The sequence below is a fragment of the Drosophila nasuta genome, chromosome 2L (genome assembly GCF_023558535.2).
Source record: "Drosophila nasuta strain 15112-1781.00 chromosome 2L, ASM2355853v1, whole genome shotgun sequence".
NCBI lineage: Eukaryota > Metazoa > Arthropoda > Insecta > Diptera > Drosophilidae > Drosophila > Drosophila nasuta.
The window spans coordinates 458,402-475,096 of NC_083455.1; the positions used below are offsets into that span (position 1 = coordinate 458,402).

Genomic DNA, 16,695 nt, shown 5'->3' on the forward strand with positions numbered 1-16,695 from the left:
TATATCGTCGATAATCATATCATGATTACAATACGAAAATTGGTTTAACTTTAATTAAGTTGAATATATATTTAATAATATCAAATTATTTAAAATAATAATTTTTTAATTGTTTGACTAAATGATACTCTTAGGAAATTAAACAAATTATTCCCTCTTTAAGCGCAACTCCGTATAAACAAAACCGTTTTGCAAAATTTTAGCTAATTTTGAAGCGTATCGATACTGGAATGTAATTGGATATCAAATCAGCAGTTCTGCATGCGAAAAAAATGGGCAACTTATTATTCCGCACTCATATCGGAAAAGAGAAGAGAAGCATCTAAATGGATACTTTAAAAAAATAAAAAGAAAGCGTCAGAATCATTTTCTCGTGGTGAGAAGTAGAATAAATTAATATTGTGGAGTTGAAGACTAAATATTAAATTTAAAACCCAAAAAATGTTGCTACCAGATTCAATCATATGAGCTTGGGATATTGTCGTCAGAAAAATAGGCAACGAATGTGATTTCATCTGTGTTTGTTTGCCAAGATTGCCAAAAACGGTCACTCTAATATTTGTGGAGCTTGCGAAATATATTGCTTTCTTTCGCACTTTCAAAATGTTGCTCACTTGGGAACAGCGCTTTAGATTTGTCTGCATCATTGAAAATGTTCGTTAAGTAGAACCTTTGGTTGCATCATTCTATAATCGTCTGTGTGTTAGAGAGAGTCGGTAATAATTCCATTTACAAATTGCTTTGCAATACTTAAAAAAAATCAAAGTTAAAAAATTGAAGTAAATAGCCAGAGACATAAATAAATGTTTAAATAAAATCGTTAACGCAATCAATTTGACAACACGCTAATAATTAGAATAAATTAATGAATAATAAATTAAATTTGTATAAACCTACACTTTTTGAATTTATAAAGTTTCTAATTTTTGGTTGATTTAATTTCTATTGTCTTTAATATTCTTCATTCTTTCCGAGTTTGTTTACTTTTGCACCCCTAAATAGCTGTTCATGTGATTTGACTTTGGTATAACACTTGCTTTTTATACCCGCCACCCATAGAGATGTATGTAACAGGTAGAAGGAGGCATCACCGACCCTATAAAATATATATATTCTTGATCAGCGTGAACAGCCGTGACGATCTAGCCATGTCCGTCTGTCCGTCAGTCCGTATGAACACCTAGATCTCAGAGACTATAAAAGATAGTCAATTTGCGCAGGTGGAAGTGGGCGTGGCAAACATTTGAAACAAACTTGATCTGCGTGCAAGCATAACAAATGCTGTCGAAAAAAATTAGAGTTGTATCTCTTAGAGTCTCTGAGATCCAGTGTTTCATACGGACAGACGGACAGACACACAGGCAGACTGACGGACAGACGGATGCTGATGAAGAATATATATACTTTATAGTGTCGGAGATGTCTCCTTCTACCTGTTACATACATTTCCTTCCGGCACAAATTTATAATACCCTTCTACCCTATGTCTAGCAGGTATAGAAAGAAATGTGTGCTTTGAGTAGAGCTTAATGAATTGAATCATTATTGAATGGAGTTTTTTCTTAATACAATGAGGTAAAAAGTAATAGAAGATAACTTATTTTTGGAATGACCTCAAAAATGTAAAATATTATCACACATAGGACATAGTATTAAATCTAATTGCTTCTTACAAATGCATTTGCGAATGTGGTTTGAAATCCAGCGAAGAAGATGTACATCTTATTTTAAAATATTGTGTCACAGGTTCAAGTTATTTGCGCATAGTATATTTATTGTGATGTTTTCTGGCTATACAAGTTATGCATTGAAACAGTCGTTAATGTTTGGCAAGAAATTATTGTAGCTATCTTCAATATCATTGGTAGCATCGACGAAACAGGTCTCCGTATCTGAAGGAAGTTTAGCAATTAACTCCAAGGTATCGTGAATTTTCCGAGTAAGTTTCACAGTTGCACTGAAAAGATTAAGGAAGCACTTTGTAGAAGTGACACTTGAGCCTTCTTCGTCACTGCAGAGCTGACTATTAAGATGTATGATGTTATCGCAGATTGTAATTATTTGGTTGCATGACTTAATAATTTTTGCAATATCCTTTGGTACATCGGTGCTGCATCCACCGATCTCATCAATATATTTGCTTGTTAACACCAAAATCTCGCCGACTTCATTGACTGTACAGTTCACACCGCGCACTGTGGTCAAAACAACACGAAGGAAATTGACAAAGTCATTGTCAGTCAGAGAGCGGTCGGATTTTGAAGGCGTTGCCTAAAATTTAATAGTTAAAAATATTTCGTTTTTTTGTTCTAATGGAAATAGAAAAGACTAACCTCTACCACTCCGTACAGGCTGATGGCCGATGCGAGCACCAATAGACAAAGAGTTACGGTTCTCATTGGGAAGACTATTTCTTTGATAATGTTTGTCGACAACGTTGAGAACCACCTTATAAACAGAATTATAATCGATCAAGAGGTATTTTTTGAAGTGCTTTCATTAAATGATAACAAATTCTAATACATTTTATTTATATATTAAATGCGCTTGGGAATTCACTTAATTTGTTATTTATAACTGATAATTTACATTCGATTGACAAATCTTATCAATGAATTTAAATTTTTTTAATTAACGCAAACGTGCTATGATCGACTATCATGTACCATGCATCCAGCGTAATAAGTAATAATAAGTCAACGACGTTGATATTCGTGTAATATTGTGTGTACTACTGAAGTATTAATGTAAAAGTAAGGAGTAAAGTTGAATTCAAACTTTGCGGGCTAAACACTTCAAGCTAGTTCTTCTTAAGTTGGCAAGACTGTTAATAGTTAAGCGCTGTTCCCAGATGCGCGAAATCGTGTTTTTTTCGTGCAAAATTATTGCGGGGTCATTTTGTTCCTCAGTTCCCAGCACAAACAATTTTTAAGCAAATCGATACTCCCGATACTGGAATGTAAGTGGATATCAAATAATAATATAATAAATTTCAACCTATTATTCCGCACTCATATCGGAAGAGTAAATAGAGGCATCAAAATGGAAAATACAAAAAAAAAAATAAAATAAATTAACAAGTAAGTGTGCTCGACTGTGAGATACCCGCTACCCATTTTGAATAAAAGCAAAATATTGCGGTATTTTTTTCAAAATTTACCAATATATACCATATACCAGATTGTCGACCAAAGCAACTAAGACCCCTAGTAAGTAGGCGGACTTGCCCATACAAAAGTATTTCTTTAATAACTTTCACAATTTTTATCTGATCGCAATCACCATAACGTACCATAACATAGAAGGGTATTATAACTTTGTGCCGGTAGGAAATGTATGTAACAGGCATAAGGAGGCGTCTCTGACCCTATAAAGTATATATATTCTTGATCAGCGTTAACAGCCGAGACGATCTAGCCATGTCGTTCTGTCTGTCCTAGATTTTAGTTAGAGACAATAAGAGAAAAAGCTATCCATTTTTTTTTTTTACAAATTTTGTTATATTTGTTTAAAATTTTTACCTCCGGCCCAAAAATTTATCAAACTTAAATAACAAGCGTAAGGATAGAGTCGCGAATTTTGGTATATACAATATTTACTATAGTATTTGTGATTCCTGAAATCCTGCGATCATATAAATATTGTCGAAGTTATTAAAGAAATACTTTTGTGTAGGCAAAAATGTCCAGTTATTAGAGGTCTTAGTTGCTTTGGCTGACAATCTGGCACAATTTGCACTCTATAATGTTTGTGGTAAATTATTTTTGTATATTTTGAGAATAATACCGCAATATTTTGATTTTATTCAAAGTGACTGTAGCTTTCTTTCATGATATTTTTTTTTATTAAGTTATTCGAATTTCAAACAATTGCAATTAGTAAATAGGAGCAATTATTCTACTCATTTTCTTTTTGCTGATCAATCTATAGTATTTATGTAGAATTATGGTTAGGCTCCTTGGCCGTATAATTATTTATAATATGAGAAATATCTAAAAGATAATATTAATATATAACAAGTAAGAAAGCCAAGCATACTGGACTGTGAGATACTCGCCACTCACTTTAAATAAAATCAAAATGTGTGTTATTATTCTAAAAATATAATTAATAAATATTCCGCAAAAATACAAAAGTAAAGTAAAGTAAAAAGAATAAAGTAAAAAAAAGACAATAGAGTACGAAAAACCAGATTCTCAGCCAAAGCAACTATCTACAAAATTACCTTTACTTTACTTTTTGTCAATTTGCGGGGGCGTTAGTAGGCGTGACAAAAATTGGAAACAAGCTTGATAAAGATTATATATAATTTATGGGGTCCGAGATGCCTCCTTTTGCCTATTACTTGCATTTCCCACAGGAACAAATAATTTTCTACCCTATGAGTAGTGAGTAGGAATAAGGAAGAACTTTTCATCGCCTTCTAGCTATTGTGCTAAATATTGTTCATATCATTTTTAACCATATTTTAATTAAACCATAATAATACAAACATGGTCAAGAAATTGATAGGCAACTTCACATAGTTAGGTTCTTTATTGGTTATGGTAAACGTCTTTTTTTCGAATTTTCCCGCTATAACCTCTTCCGTCAGCTTGACAATTCCAAAATCTCAGTAATGTTTTTTTAGATCGACGCATTTTGTTCTAAAAATAATATTTATATAGTTTAAATAGAAGGATATTAAATGTCTTGGACATTATTTGCACTTTCAACAATTGTTGATCACTGAAGATTGAATATCCGAAATGGGATAGAAGCTTTTTTCCAGTCATTATGCACTAGTGAAATACGTATTTGATTTAATGAAAATTTAATGAGTTCATCAAATGTAATATCATCAGCGAACTTACGTCAATGAAACAAAAAAATAAAAACAAAACACGATAATACAATTTATCCTTACTATTTATTATTAAACCACTATTGTGAGGGGTGACGCTTAACTTTCTGAAGACCATTTTGGGTGCTAGAAACTAGGTGCAATCTGGCCTAAAGCATTTTAGATGTCGATGCACTTAAGAATATTTCATAATTTTTAAAATATTGTTTTTATCTAGCAGTAACTGCCGAGACATAGAGCCATGTCCCTCTGCCTGTTCGTGTAAACACCTAGATTTCAGAGACTAACAGTGAAACGCCTTCAATTTTCCGAGACGCAGATTTATTTTTTTAGAAATTAAATAAAAACCGAAAAGCAAGTAAAGACTTGAGTTTGGTGTCGCTCCTGCATAGCCATTTTTTCTCCAGCGACGTCAACCTAACCTTCTAACCTAGGTCCAGTGTCAGGACTTCCAGAGCTTCAAACTTGGATAGATGTACTGAGAGTTCGGTGGGCTCCGTTGATGAAATGTCTGGACTGCCTTTATTCTGGGATGGTGCTAAAGTTGAGGTGACAGCGGCAACAACGTCTGGCGGGATGCTCCTCTTCATGCTAGCTGTAGATTTCTTCAGTCCGTTAGTGGGTATGGTTTAAGACGATAAGATGAGGTTGTACCTTCAAGCAACAATCTCATCTCCAAATGGTGGTAATAAATGGAATCGAAGTATTTCAGCTGAGACCACGAATGCGATGTTGGCTGAATTATTTTGAAATCCATTAATTATAGACGGCATTGCAATTTTATTATCGATGTTAGCTGTTTATAGTGATTATTAAGGCTGAATGTGTTAAGGAAATTCTTAAATTCTCCAAAAAAGTTAAATTTGTCAGTTGTTTATCATTAGCGTTGTTGTCGACAATGTGTTCAATATGTTCAGCATAGCTAAATCGTTGATCAAGAACTTATATACTATATATGTGTATACATATATACCGTCAAATTGCTTAGAAATACAATTCAACAATTATAGAGTTGTAAAAAAAAATAATCAGGTATTATGTGTAGTATTTCAATCTTAATTTTTTGTCATTCCTTTTTACGAGTATATTTGTCTTCAGGATTTAGTCGAATCATGTTGTGATTTGAAGCTGTCTGATAAGTGATTAAAAGATTACATTAATACAAGCTTGCCCTCTTTTGAGTGGAGATAAATCAATTACTCTCAAGCGTGTGCAGATAAATAAAAACAAATAAAATGTATTTCATATGCACAAATATGTCGTATACAATTTATTGCCAGAAACACAATACACACACAACAGCCAGCTCTCACACATTCTCATATGAGTATAGGCAGTCTCGTGTCGCTATCGCACGCTTTTTGGTTTAGTCCAAGAAATCAAGATTTATGACATTTTTATTATAAAAACGAAGGGCTGCCTGTGTAGTGGGTGGCTGTAAACATAAAACAGAGAGCATTACAGAGAGAAGGAAGGGCTGATGGAAGGGATGTTGGCTGCAGGATGTTGGCTGCAGTGTTGTGCCGCCTGCTGACTTCAAAAATATGCAGGCAGGCGCATCATGGTATTATTTCGACTTCTTCTGACTGAGTCTCCGGGCCTTGGCTCCGGTTTCTGATGCCGCCGCATGCAACGGAAAGCGCATAATTCACAAAACAGCAGGCCATGCGATGCGACAGGGAGATCCGGGTCGGGCCAAAGGATGGAGGGAAGGACTAGTACATAGTTGCCTATTGTTATTATTGTTGTTATTGCTGTTGGCTGCCGACAATCGGCTATGCAATACAAATCTGTGTACAGAACCTTCGGACTTGTTTTGGCTCTCTATTTTAATATAAACAAACGAGCTTCTACTCATAATATTCTGCTCCTCTTACGCCACCTGTCCCAAGGGTCTCTGCCTTCTTTTCTATATGTTAGCATAAGGTGTACTTAAATTGTATTTCCTGATTTATAAATACCTCTAAAATCCCAATTGAAATCTGAAACTTGCTAGGAATCCGTTATTTACAGATCTAATCACATATATGCAAATACGTTGAATTTTCTATATTTGTCTATGCCGATAGATAGATGCATTCAATTTGAAAGAGAATTTAATCGTCACTTTGCCAAAGTCTTTTTCCTTCTTTGTTTGCTGTTTGTTGTCCGCCAACAACTGGAGCATTTTGAAACTCAGCTCGTTGCTTCTGCCGCTCCAATAAATCTTTTAAAATTTTCGATATTACGCATTTGAGAAATTTTCCATGTTCTTTAATCCGCTTGAAAAGTTGAAGTTTTAACCGGTAAAAGATTCTTAACTATCTTGACTATATAGGCAAATGTAGTAGTAGTATATATATGTATACTACTTTTTCCTCTGCCATGCACTTTAAGTTTAACTTCAATTAATATTATGTTACTTATTGGTCCTTACCATTTACTAGCCAGTAAGAAAGGACAGACTTACAGGCGGCTGTTGACGCAGACCAAGAATATATATACTCCATATAAAAATATTAATTGTTCTCCTAACTCTCAAAAAGATAAATAGGCATTCATATAACTATCATCTTGCATAACGAAGGAACCCACATAATTTTTGTAAGCATTTTTGGTCGACCAATGATAAATATCCAACGATAACCAATATTTTCCATGTACAACAGTAATAAACATATAGTCCAATGGTCGATACAAATTTCCGGTCCAAATATAACCTCACAGACCCTGGCTATGAGAAACTTCATGTTTAAGTAAGCCGCATTGTAAAATTTGTTTTTTAAAGTCACTTTTCCCACAACGTACATCTGATCAGACGCGTTTATTTGTTAGTCAATAAAAAACAACAAATATAAATAAATGTAAATCATTTTTGGAATCCTATTTTCATGTTTAAAAAGAAAGAAAGGTAGTTCAAAGACTTATATTAGTCACTGTAGATAGCCTGCATATTAGTATGCAGCACGATAACAAGAACAGAAATCAACTTGGTTGTCGTTTTTTGTAACTTTAAATTCCATTAACAATACACATCAATTTGCATCGATCACTTGGCTAACAATATGTCCAATACGCCAAAAGGAAAACAAAGAGTAGCAAAAAGAAGAGGAAGAAAAATGAAATACAAATAGTTGGAAAAAACTGAAATAATCACAAACAGAATAAATAGCGAGTGAGTGGCACGAAAAATAAGATAAATTCTCGGCAGCTGCGCTAACGAGCAACGGGATGCAAGGTGGCTGCCTTCTTGGGAAATGGCAATGGCAGTGGGAATGGGAATGTAAATGGGAATGGGAATGGGAATGGGAATGGCAAGCTGGTTGAGAGGGGGTGGGGCTAGGCTTGGGAAGCGGTGCTCGGGAATGCAGCAATCTTTAGTCTGTTGTCAAGCAATGCAAGTAGAGCGAATTCAGTGCTGAGTTATGCTTCTTCCATTGTCTAAAGCGTAACAGTGGCTCCGAAAAGTTGACAGCCACCCGTCTGGAGTCTAGGGTTTAGGATCCACGGTCTTGAATCTCAAGGCACTTTTGGCTTTTGCTTAACACAAATGAAAATGGATGAGCTACTAAATGTTGTCATTGTTTTTGTCTCGACTTGCATCGACTGCATCAAATGAAATGAAAACGTTGCAAACAAGCTAACAACAGCTTTACCCCACCTCGCCCAGCCCTTCTCCTTTGCCTCCCGACCCATTTCTCAACTGTAAATTTGCTTTGTGTGTATGTGCTTGTCTATGTGAGTGCAGTGTGCCCGCACTTCTTGCCCTTTGGCATGCGTCTGCCTCTTTTCCTTCTTCTGTTTGTCACTGTCTCTAAGTGCATGTGTTTGTCTTTGTTTTTATGTCATTTATTTATTTAAGTCAATTTCGTTGAGTGTGTTTGAGCATTTTGTTGCAATTCGTTTTCAGGTTTCTTTTTGATACCCTCTAACAACTTACGCATAGTGGCTTCCATAACCGGCTATTCGGTTGTAAGGCCAAAGCTAAAATTTATTTAATTGATATTTGAATTTTATTATTTTACACATTTACTTGGCTTCATTATTTTCGTCATCCCATATCATTATAGAGTAATTGATTGTCAGTCATTATTCTCTTATCAAAATACATGTTGTTTTCTTTTATTTTGTAATTTTTTAGCATTCTATAAGAAACTTGATGACAATTTTAACTTTGAGCGATTGCTTGATCGTTAAAATAGAGAATGATTGAGGGTAGTGTGCAAGTCGAGAAGGGGACAAAATGGACGCAAGTGACTGAAGCGATAAACAAGCACAGTATAATACAAACATATGTTGGAGCTAATATGACAGACCGTTGAGACTAGGTGTTTATTGGTTATTTATAGAAACTTTTGTTTCAGGAACATTTAAATTTGCCAGCAATGTTTTTGATGAAGCGGTGTTTATTTTATAAAAATTAGTGTTTCTGTAATAAATTATATTTTTAATCTAATATCATTTTAACATAAATTATTTTCAAGTTAATTACTGATTATCCTAATATTTTATAGCCAATGCCACTAACCATAGAATGCGATACAAATATTAAATAGCTTAGACACAAACTATTTCTACCTAAATTAATCACTCTTATACTCGCAGTTTAGTACTGAAGCTTTTCATAGATGGCGTTCTTTCCTAATGTAACAGAAAAAAGTTCGAGTTCTCTGTATAAAATGTGTTGATGGATAGAATTTTGCATTTATCCGTACTATTTATAAGTTTGTTAATATTTTTAAATTTATTCCCTGATTTTAACTAATATATTCATTTCAAATTTCAAAGCAAACTTTGAAATCGATTTCCGTTACCAACAGCTTTACTTCACACATGGCACTCTCTTATTTGTGCTCTGTGCTCAACTCTCTTAAGTGCGCCATTCTTCTCATAAGAACTTTACATTCAGCAGGGCAAGTGGTTCGGCCTTTGCTTTCGGGTTGTGCCCGTTTTAGTCGTCTGCTTTCGTCCTGTAAACATGTCGTGTAGGAGCGCTATCGTTTGCACACTTCGTGACTAACGAATCGACCTGGCGAAGCTCAACGAAGCTGCTGTTGTGTGTTTCAGCATTAGTTGAAGCTCAGCCGTCGGAGTGGTTTGAACGTGTGCAGAAATGCTGACGCTTGTTTCGGTCACAAATCGCGTTGACTTGTAATTGGAATTCGGCGACTTCGCTAAATGCGGCAATCGGCGAAATTTAAATCAATGGTCGATATTACAAATTGTTAGAAACTGTGCGTTGCGTAAAGAAATATTTAGTATTCTAAAATATCACGAAATCTTCTCGCGTGTGAATCGTAGTATAACGTTTAATGTTCGGGGGCTAAGGAATATGTGGTTTGCGTGTTTGTTTCACTTCACCTTCAACTCTGTCGCGAATGTGGCAAACGTCAAATGGTGTTGGCAACTTCAAAAGAGAAAGCCTTTAGCCTCAAGTCACTGATAAATAGTTAAATAAAATAAAAGACGTCGCCTCGTTTCTCCCCTCAACAACTCGACCATCGCGTCAAACACCAACCTTTTTTAGCATATATTAAACGAGTAAACAACAACAAGTAAAATAACTTCTGCAAGTGCTTTTTATGTTTAAAGTGTGTGTGTGTTGCTGTCGGTGTGACCGCTTGCCCTCCTCCTTTTTGGGATAATCATAGCAGAGAAAATTCCGGCTTACTCAGTTGGTCACGTGGCCAAAAGTTTTGGCCATGTTTTCCTGCTGGTCGTTCCAATGCTATTGTGCGTGACACTGTCAAAGAACAACACAAATATCAACAAGAACAACAACAACGTCAACAATAAGAAACAACTTAGGAATATCATTTGGAAGAGCAAAGCTCAATTTGTTGGCCAGGTGAGTTGTTGTTAGTTTCCAAAAATCATGTTAAGACAGCATCCAAAATATGTTGTTGCATTTTTTGTGGCAGCAGCTGTGAATTTTGAGGTTTTAAACTCTTAAACCCTCCTTCTTCACATACTCCATTTTACCGAAGTTACCAAATTCCATTCGCTTCACGTTACGATGCTTTTCGCATCCCATCCCACTCCGTTTCCCATTTTGTGTCGATTGCCGTAACTTAAAATGCGCCAACTGACTGCCAAAAGTTTGCAAAACTTTTGCCTGAAGTTTATTTACTTGTTTTATTATTTTTTGTGCGCCTAGATGCCTTCACTTGCCCCTGTGTCTCTCTTGCCACAGTTACCATTGTCCTGCCAAAGAAAGAGGCACTGAGGAGATGAGAAGACTTCTCGGTCATATTGTCGAACACTCAAAATTAATAAAATGGGAGTAGGAAAGATGTAAAATAAGTTACCTTTTTACTAAAAACTAACATTTTGAAAAAATCAAGACAATTTTATTAAATAAATAAAGTCTCAATTACACTTCTTGTAAAAGAAAACATTTCTCTCAGTTCAGTTCTATTCTTGTATTTGAATTTAAAACAAATTAAAGCAAGCTGAAAAATGGAAAAATACAAAATATACAAATAAACAACCAGAGTTACACATAAATATTGAAACCAGGACTCAGCATATATGAATTGATTAAAGCTAGGAAAATAAAAGAAAATAATATTTTCAGTTAAGGGGACTTTTACGTACACAATGACAAATTTCATTTGATGCATTTGGGATGAACCAAAACTTTTCGAATATTCTTCCATGCCCTACTTAACAACGAAATTCCACTGGATATGTGATGATTGACAAAATGAGGAGGACGTGATGTGTGGGCTTTGAGTGCTCAGTAATTGTTGAAATTTTTTAGCGAAAAGCCAATTGCGTTAGGCGAGGCACGCATTTGAGGATTTTAAAAGCTTGGTGCAAAGAGTTGGTTGGTCGCTTGGGCCCTCTGCTCTCATTCGACAGCTCTGATCCATGGGTTAGTTGTCAAACAGATGTCAGATATATCTATCGACCTCGCATAAGCATATGAGTGTTTGTATGTGTTATATGGAATCGTTGGCTTATCAAAGTGCTGAGCAAACCGAAAAACCAATTTGCGTGCGAATGTACTTCAAAAAGGCATTAAGCAAAACGCATAAACAAAAGTTACGTATACGCAGAGGTAACCGTTGACGGGTTAATGTGATTTTAATGTACTTTTTAGCCCCATTTGAAATACGGTACACATGTGTCTGTCCTGTGAATAAGTTTATATATACGCACATAGTACATGCTGTGAAGAGTTTGAGTTGTTAAAGTTTTATGTGACTTCGGATTTTAATGCACGCGCATTAATTAAATTTTCTGCAATGCTTTAATACACTTTTGCAAATTGATTTGCAAAAGTGTGATTTTTATGAAGTTTCTAAAAAGATAAGTTTATCAAGCAACTATATTTTGTATTTTGAATGAATCGTTCTCGTTATGTTTCGTGGCAGTAAATGTCCAAAAATGGGTGGAATAAATGGCGGGTACTCTTATTTTTGCTTCTTTTCATATACGGTTGATGGGAATATAATTTAATTTGAATTCACCTGACAACAACAACAACAGCAGCAGCAGCAGCAGCAAACAAAAAATGGCAGACAACAAATATAATCAGAATGATCTCCGCTTGACAGAACAAAACCAAACCAGACTCAAGCAGAAATATGAAGGGGCGTATATTTCATTTGAGGGTGGTCCTTGCAAGTGGTTGCCACAACAATGGTGGAAAAAATGTTACACGCTTTTGAAATCAATCTTCCTAATGACAGACAGCCACGAACAGGCGCCACAAACACAAACTCAAACAGACACCAACACCGAGATAACGTGGGGAAAATGCGACTTCTAGACACGTGCGTTTGCGTTTTTTTCTTCTTTTTTTATTAAGCTCAAGTATCTGGCACTTGTAGCGGTAATCGATCTGAGCAACAGCAAGCCCGTAAATAAACCCATACCAATAACAGTTTGGAAGCATGAGTTGGCTGAAATGAAGCTAGATCCCGTCTTCTCAATTGCTCTCTACTCGTTACGTGAAAAGGTTGCGGTTGCAATATATATAAAGAAAAACGTTCTAAAACCGAGAATAATATATATAATGAAAATTGAACCAAGGTTTTTTCTCAAATTAAGATCCAAATTCTACAAAAACTGTAGATTGCCCAATCTTCAAATCTAAATTGTTTAAAATAAAACATAAAAACATTAACGTGTTTTTTTACTCTTTTTTATATACTAATCGAATAGAATTTGAATCCAGGACCAATGGGCACACGGAACAATGATTCGCGATTACAAGAACAAAATTAAAGGGAGGGAATTCCAACATTTAAAAAAAATAAGAACAATATTCTTGAACTTGAGGTTTTTTTTGAAAGTAGATTTTTTAATCTCATAACGATGATTGAGTAACAAAATCTTGTTTAAAAATTATCTCAACCTATACTTGTCTCAAAATTTGTTTATGATCGAGAAGTGTTTCAATCAAGATTTTCAATCTACTTTTCAATCTAGAATAAAACATTCTTGAAGTAAGGTTTTGAACTAAAAAAAAACATGTTATTAATCTCAAAACGTAAAAATCTTGCATAAATCAACCTAAAAACGCTATCAACATTTTTTCAAGATTGAAAAAATCTTAAATTAAGATTTGCAATCTACTATTCAATTTAGATTATTTTCTCTCTGTGATATGTTTTGCAACTCTGATGTACTATTTTTATTCAATTTAAGTGCGGTTGCTAATGATTTTTTCAAAATATTTGTTGCTTTCAGATTCTTAAAATTATCTAGAATAACTTTCAAATGTTTAACTGTTATTAACTGAACTTAACGCAATTATTAGTGAGGAAGACGAATGATTAAATAAATGTCAAGCGTTGTGAAATGTCTTTGTAGAATGGTATAATAATTTTGTGTTTCCAGGAATGTAACAGGCAGAAGAAAGCATCTCCGACCCCATAAATTATATATATTCTTGATCAGCGTCGACAGTCGAGACAATATAGCTATGTCCGCCTATCCGTCTGAACACCTCTAAAATATTATTCGTATTATTTTTATTATTTTACGGTATATTAATTTGGTACGTATTTATAAATGTGATTTTTGATTTTATTCAAAATGGGTCTCACAGTCGAGCACACTCGATAATAGCTTTCTTACTTGTTTTCTTTTACGAGCGTCCGTTTTTGCAACTTACCGATCAAGACTCACCTCGTCCCTCAAAATTAAATTTTCCTGTACTTCCGAGTATCCGTCGTAATAACGATGAGAGAGTAAAAGAGAGCATAACTAACATCACGAGAGAGATGTTAGTAGAGCCGAGAGAAGGCGTAAGGTGTAAGTGTGTGTGTAGGCATAATTTGGCGTAAATAATAAATAACTTTTTCCAACAACTTATTCTTTAGAAGCAGTTAGCAATGGAATTTTAAAATGTTAAATTTAGTTGAGTGCATCAGACTTTTTGTATGAACGCTTCCGATATTCTTGATCAGCGTCAACAGCCGAGACGATCTAGTCATGTCCGTCTGTGTGTCTGTCCGTCTGTCCGTATGAACACCTAGATCTCAGAGACTATAAGAGATTGAGCTATAATTTTTTTCGACAGCACTTGTTATGTTTGTACGCAGATCAAGTTTGTTTCAAATTTTTACCACGCCCACTTCCGCCCCCGCAAATCGAAAAAACCGAATAACAAGCGTAATTGTAAAGCTAGAATTTTGGTATATAGAATAACAACTATAGTAGTTATGATTCCTAAAATTTTGGTTGCGATCAGATAAAAATTGTCGAAGTTATTAAAGAAATACGTTTGTATGGGCAAAAACGCCTAGTTACTAGGGGTCTAATTTGCTTTGGCCAACAATCTGGTATATTGTGCCGTCTATGGTATATTTTGAATGCGGTACTATATCGATATACCAAATATACCATTTGGTATATTTTTAGTATATTTGGAATATTTTAATAATAATACCCCAAAATATATTTTTAGTATTTTTGTAGTATAATTGGTATGTTTTGAGAATAATACCGCAAAATATATTGCTTTTATTCAAAATGGGTAGCTGGTATCTCACAGTCGAGCACACTCAAATGTAGCTTTCTTACTTGTTTTAAATAAACTGGTTAAAAAGTTTTGCTGGAAATTTACTTAAGTTGAAGATAGTCAACAGCTTTCTTCATTATTTTTAAAATCCATCATCAGAAAGTTAGGGTTGGATCGATTATTATTATTTTACTTATGTATACGATGTACGATGTTCTCTCTTAACGAAGACTATACAATGTCTGAATTGTATGATATGTAAATGCATCGGTCCTTGTTGATTATATTATATAAATAAATATTGAATTTCTTTACTTTCTTAACTGAGACAAAACTGACTTGAAGCCAGACGAAATTCATTTCATAATTTGACTTACCCTCGAGTTTGATGGATTTGTATCCCTTTAACTCGATGCTGGTTTTCTGCCCGTTTTGGCTATTTATTTTTATTATTATTATGACTGTTCTTCTATTCCATCTAGCTACATGAGTGAGGATACTATTGTGTATATTTTGTTTTCATTTCTATCTGTTGCCACTCGCATTGTTGTTGTTGTTGTATTTTTATGTTGATCGGAGACACACGCAGTTTTTTTTATTGTGCTTGAACTCATATTTCCTTCTTCGGTCTTTTTGAACTTCCTTCTCCCACAACTCCTATTTGCTCATCCTCCTCACTTTGGCATTTATTTATATTCATTTCCTGTTTTCACCGTTGCGTTGTCGGCGCATTTATAAATATAAATGAGTTCTGCTCGATGAAGGTTAAATTGAAATTTACTTTGTGCCTGTGTGATGGCTTGATCCTTCTATAAGGATGAACAGCAACAGCGGGACACATGGTCCATTCCATTTTCCCTTTTCCACCCTGTACCAATTGAGAATGGGTAGAATTATGTGCCAGACATAATGAGGGCCCTTCCTGACTATATTTTGTCAAAAGAGAAGCTGATTATGCAGAGGCATTTGGCTTGTCATCTGGTTCTATGCTCTGACCGAGTTCATATTAAAAGCTAGCTGCCTCGAGGTATCTGGTAGTCGGGCATCCTCGGAATTTATAATAAAAACATGTTGCAAACTTTTCGGCCTCTGTATTCCCCGTCCTCCTCCATTCCCTCCAATAACTCAATCTCCTTTTCTTTGTGTGGTTTCATTTTAATTTTGATACGTAAATTCGGGACATCCCTTTTTTTTTGGGGCTAGCCTGATTCTCACCGAGTGAGTTCCGAGTGTGAAAAGTTTGTCTGCTTGACTGCTTTTTGTTTGGCCTTATCATTTGTCAAAGGCGGCAAAAGAAATTGTTAAAATTGAATATTTACATAAATTTATTGAAAGAGGCACCGAACTTGGAAATGGAATTTTTAACATAGACTACGAAGTGATTGTTTTCAGTGGTGAGGATGTTGTTTTCTTCGAATTGTGATTAATCTTAAATGAATTAATCGCTTCTCATTAACTTGTGACCAATATCCATAGTTATATATTCTGGACTACTAATCTTAAGAGAACATAACTTTGTGGAGTCATGTATTAAATTAATGTGAATTTTCGATAAATATTAAAAGCACTTACACTTCATTTTTGCCACCGCATGCTTGGGAAAGTGCGATAAATGCTGCAAGAATTATCTTTCAATTGAATTATCCCCCCCTCCCCTGTTTGGGGCTCATATGTACAGTGAGAGCACATACATATAGTATACATTTTGGGCAGAAAACAGCAGGATACCAATAAATCGCGAAGCTTAAGCGATGTCCATAAGTCAAGCTGCGCGAATCGGTCGAAGTCCAGAACGGAAGCATAAATCTCATCGACACTAAAAATCAGATATGCGTTATGAGCTCGACCAGCATTTATGCAATGAGTGGGAGTTCGATTTGGTGGTGATGAGGGAGCG

General features: G+C 34.9%; 2 protein-coding genes across 5 annotated transcripts in view; one reads left to right on the forward strand and one right to left on the reverse strand.

Moving 5' to 3' along the window:
* Positions 1–1,753: 1,753 nt before the first annotated feature.
* LOC132795385 (uncharacterized) lies at positions 1,754–2,434 on the reverse strand. The gene is made up of 2 exons (XM_060806071.1): positions 2,334–2,434; positions 1,754–2,271 (listed from the first exon to the last, which is right to left on the reverse strand). Exons 1-2 carry the CDS (start codon positions 2,397–2,399, stop codon positions 1,801–1,803), a joined length of 537 nt encoding a protein of 178 aa, XP_060662054.1. The 5' UTR covers positions 2,400–2,434; the 3' UTR covers positions 1,754–1,800.
* A 7,476-nt stretch (positions 2,435–9,910) lies between these two features.
* Positions 9,911–16,695, forward strand: part of LOC132793557 (hemicentin-2) — a 76,433-nt gene continuing 69,648 nt past the window's right edge. For all 4 annotated transcript variants that reach the window (XM_060803533.1, XM_060803551.1, XM_060803567.1 and 1 more), the window contains exon 1: positions 9,911–10,670. The gene's annotated coding sequence lies outside the window, so the exon portion shown is untranslated. The remainder of the gene's footprint in view (positions 10,671–16,695) is intronic.

Excerpts from the sequence above, each read along its gene's own strand:
- LOC132795385 (XM_060806071.1), bottom strand. The coding sequence starts at position 2,399 with ATGAGAACCGTAACTCTTTGTCTATTGGTGCTCGCATCGGCCATCAGC. Across the intron at positions 2,272-2,333 it reads GCCTGTACGGAGTGGTAGAG|GCAACGCCTTCAAAATCCGA; the intron begins GTTAGTCTTTTC and ends ATTAAATTTTAG.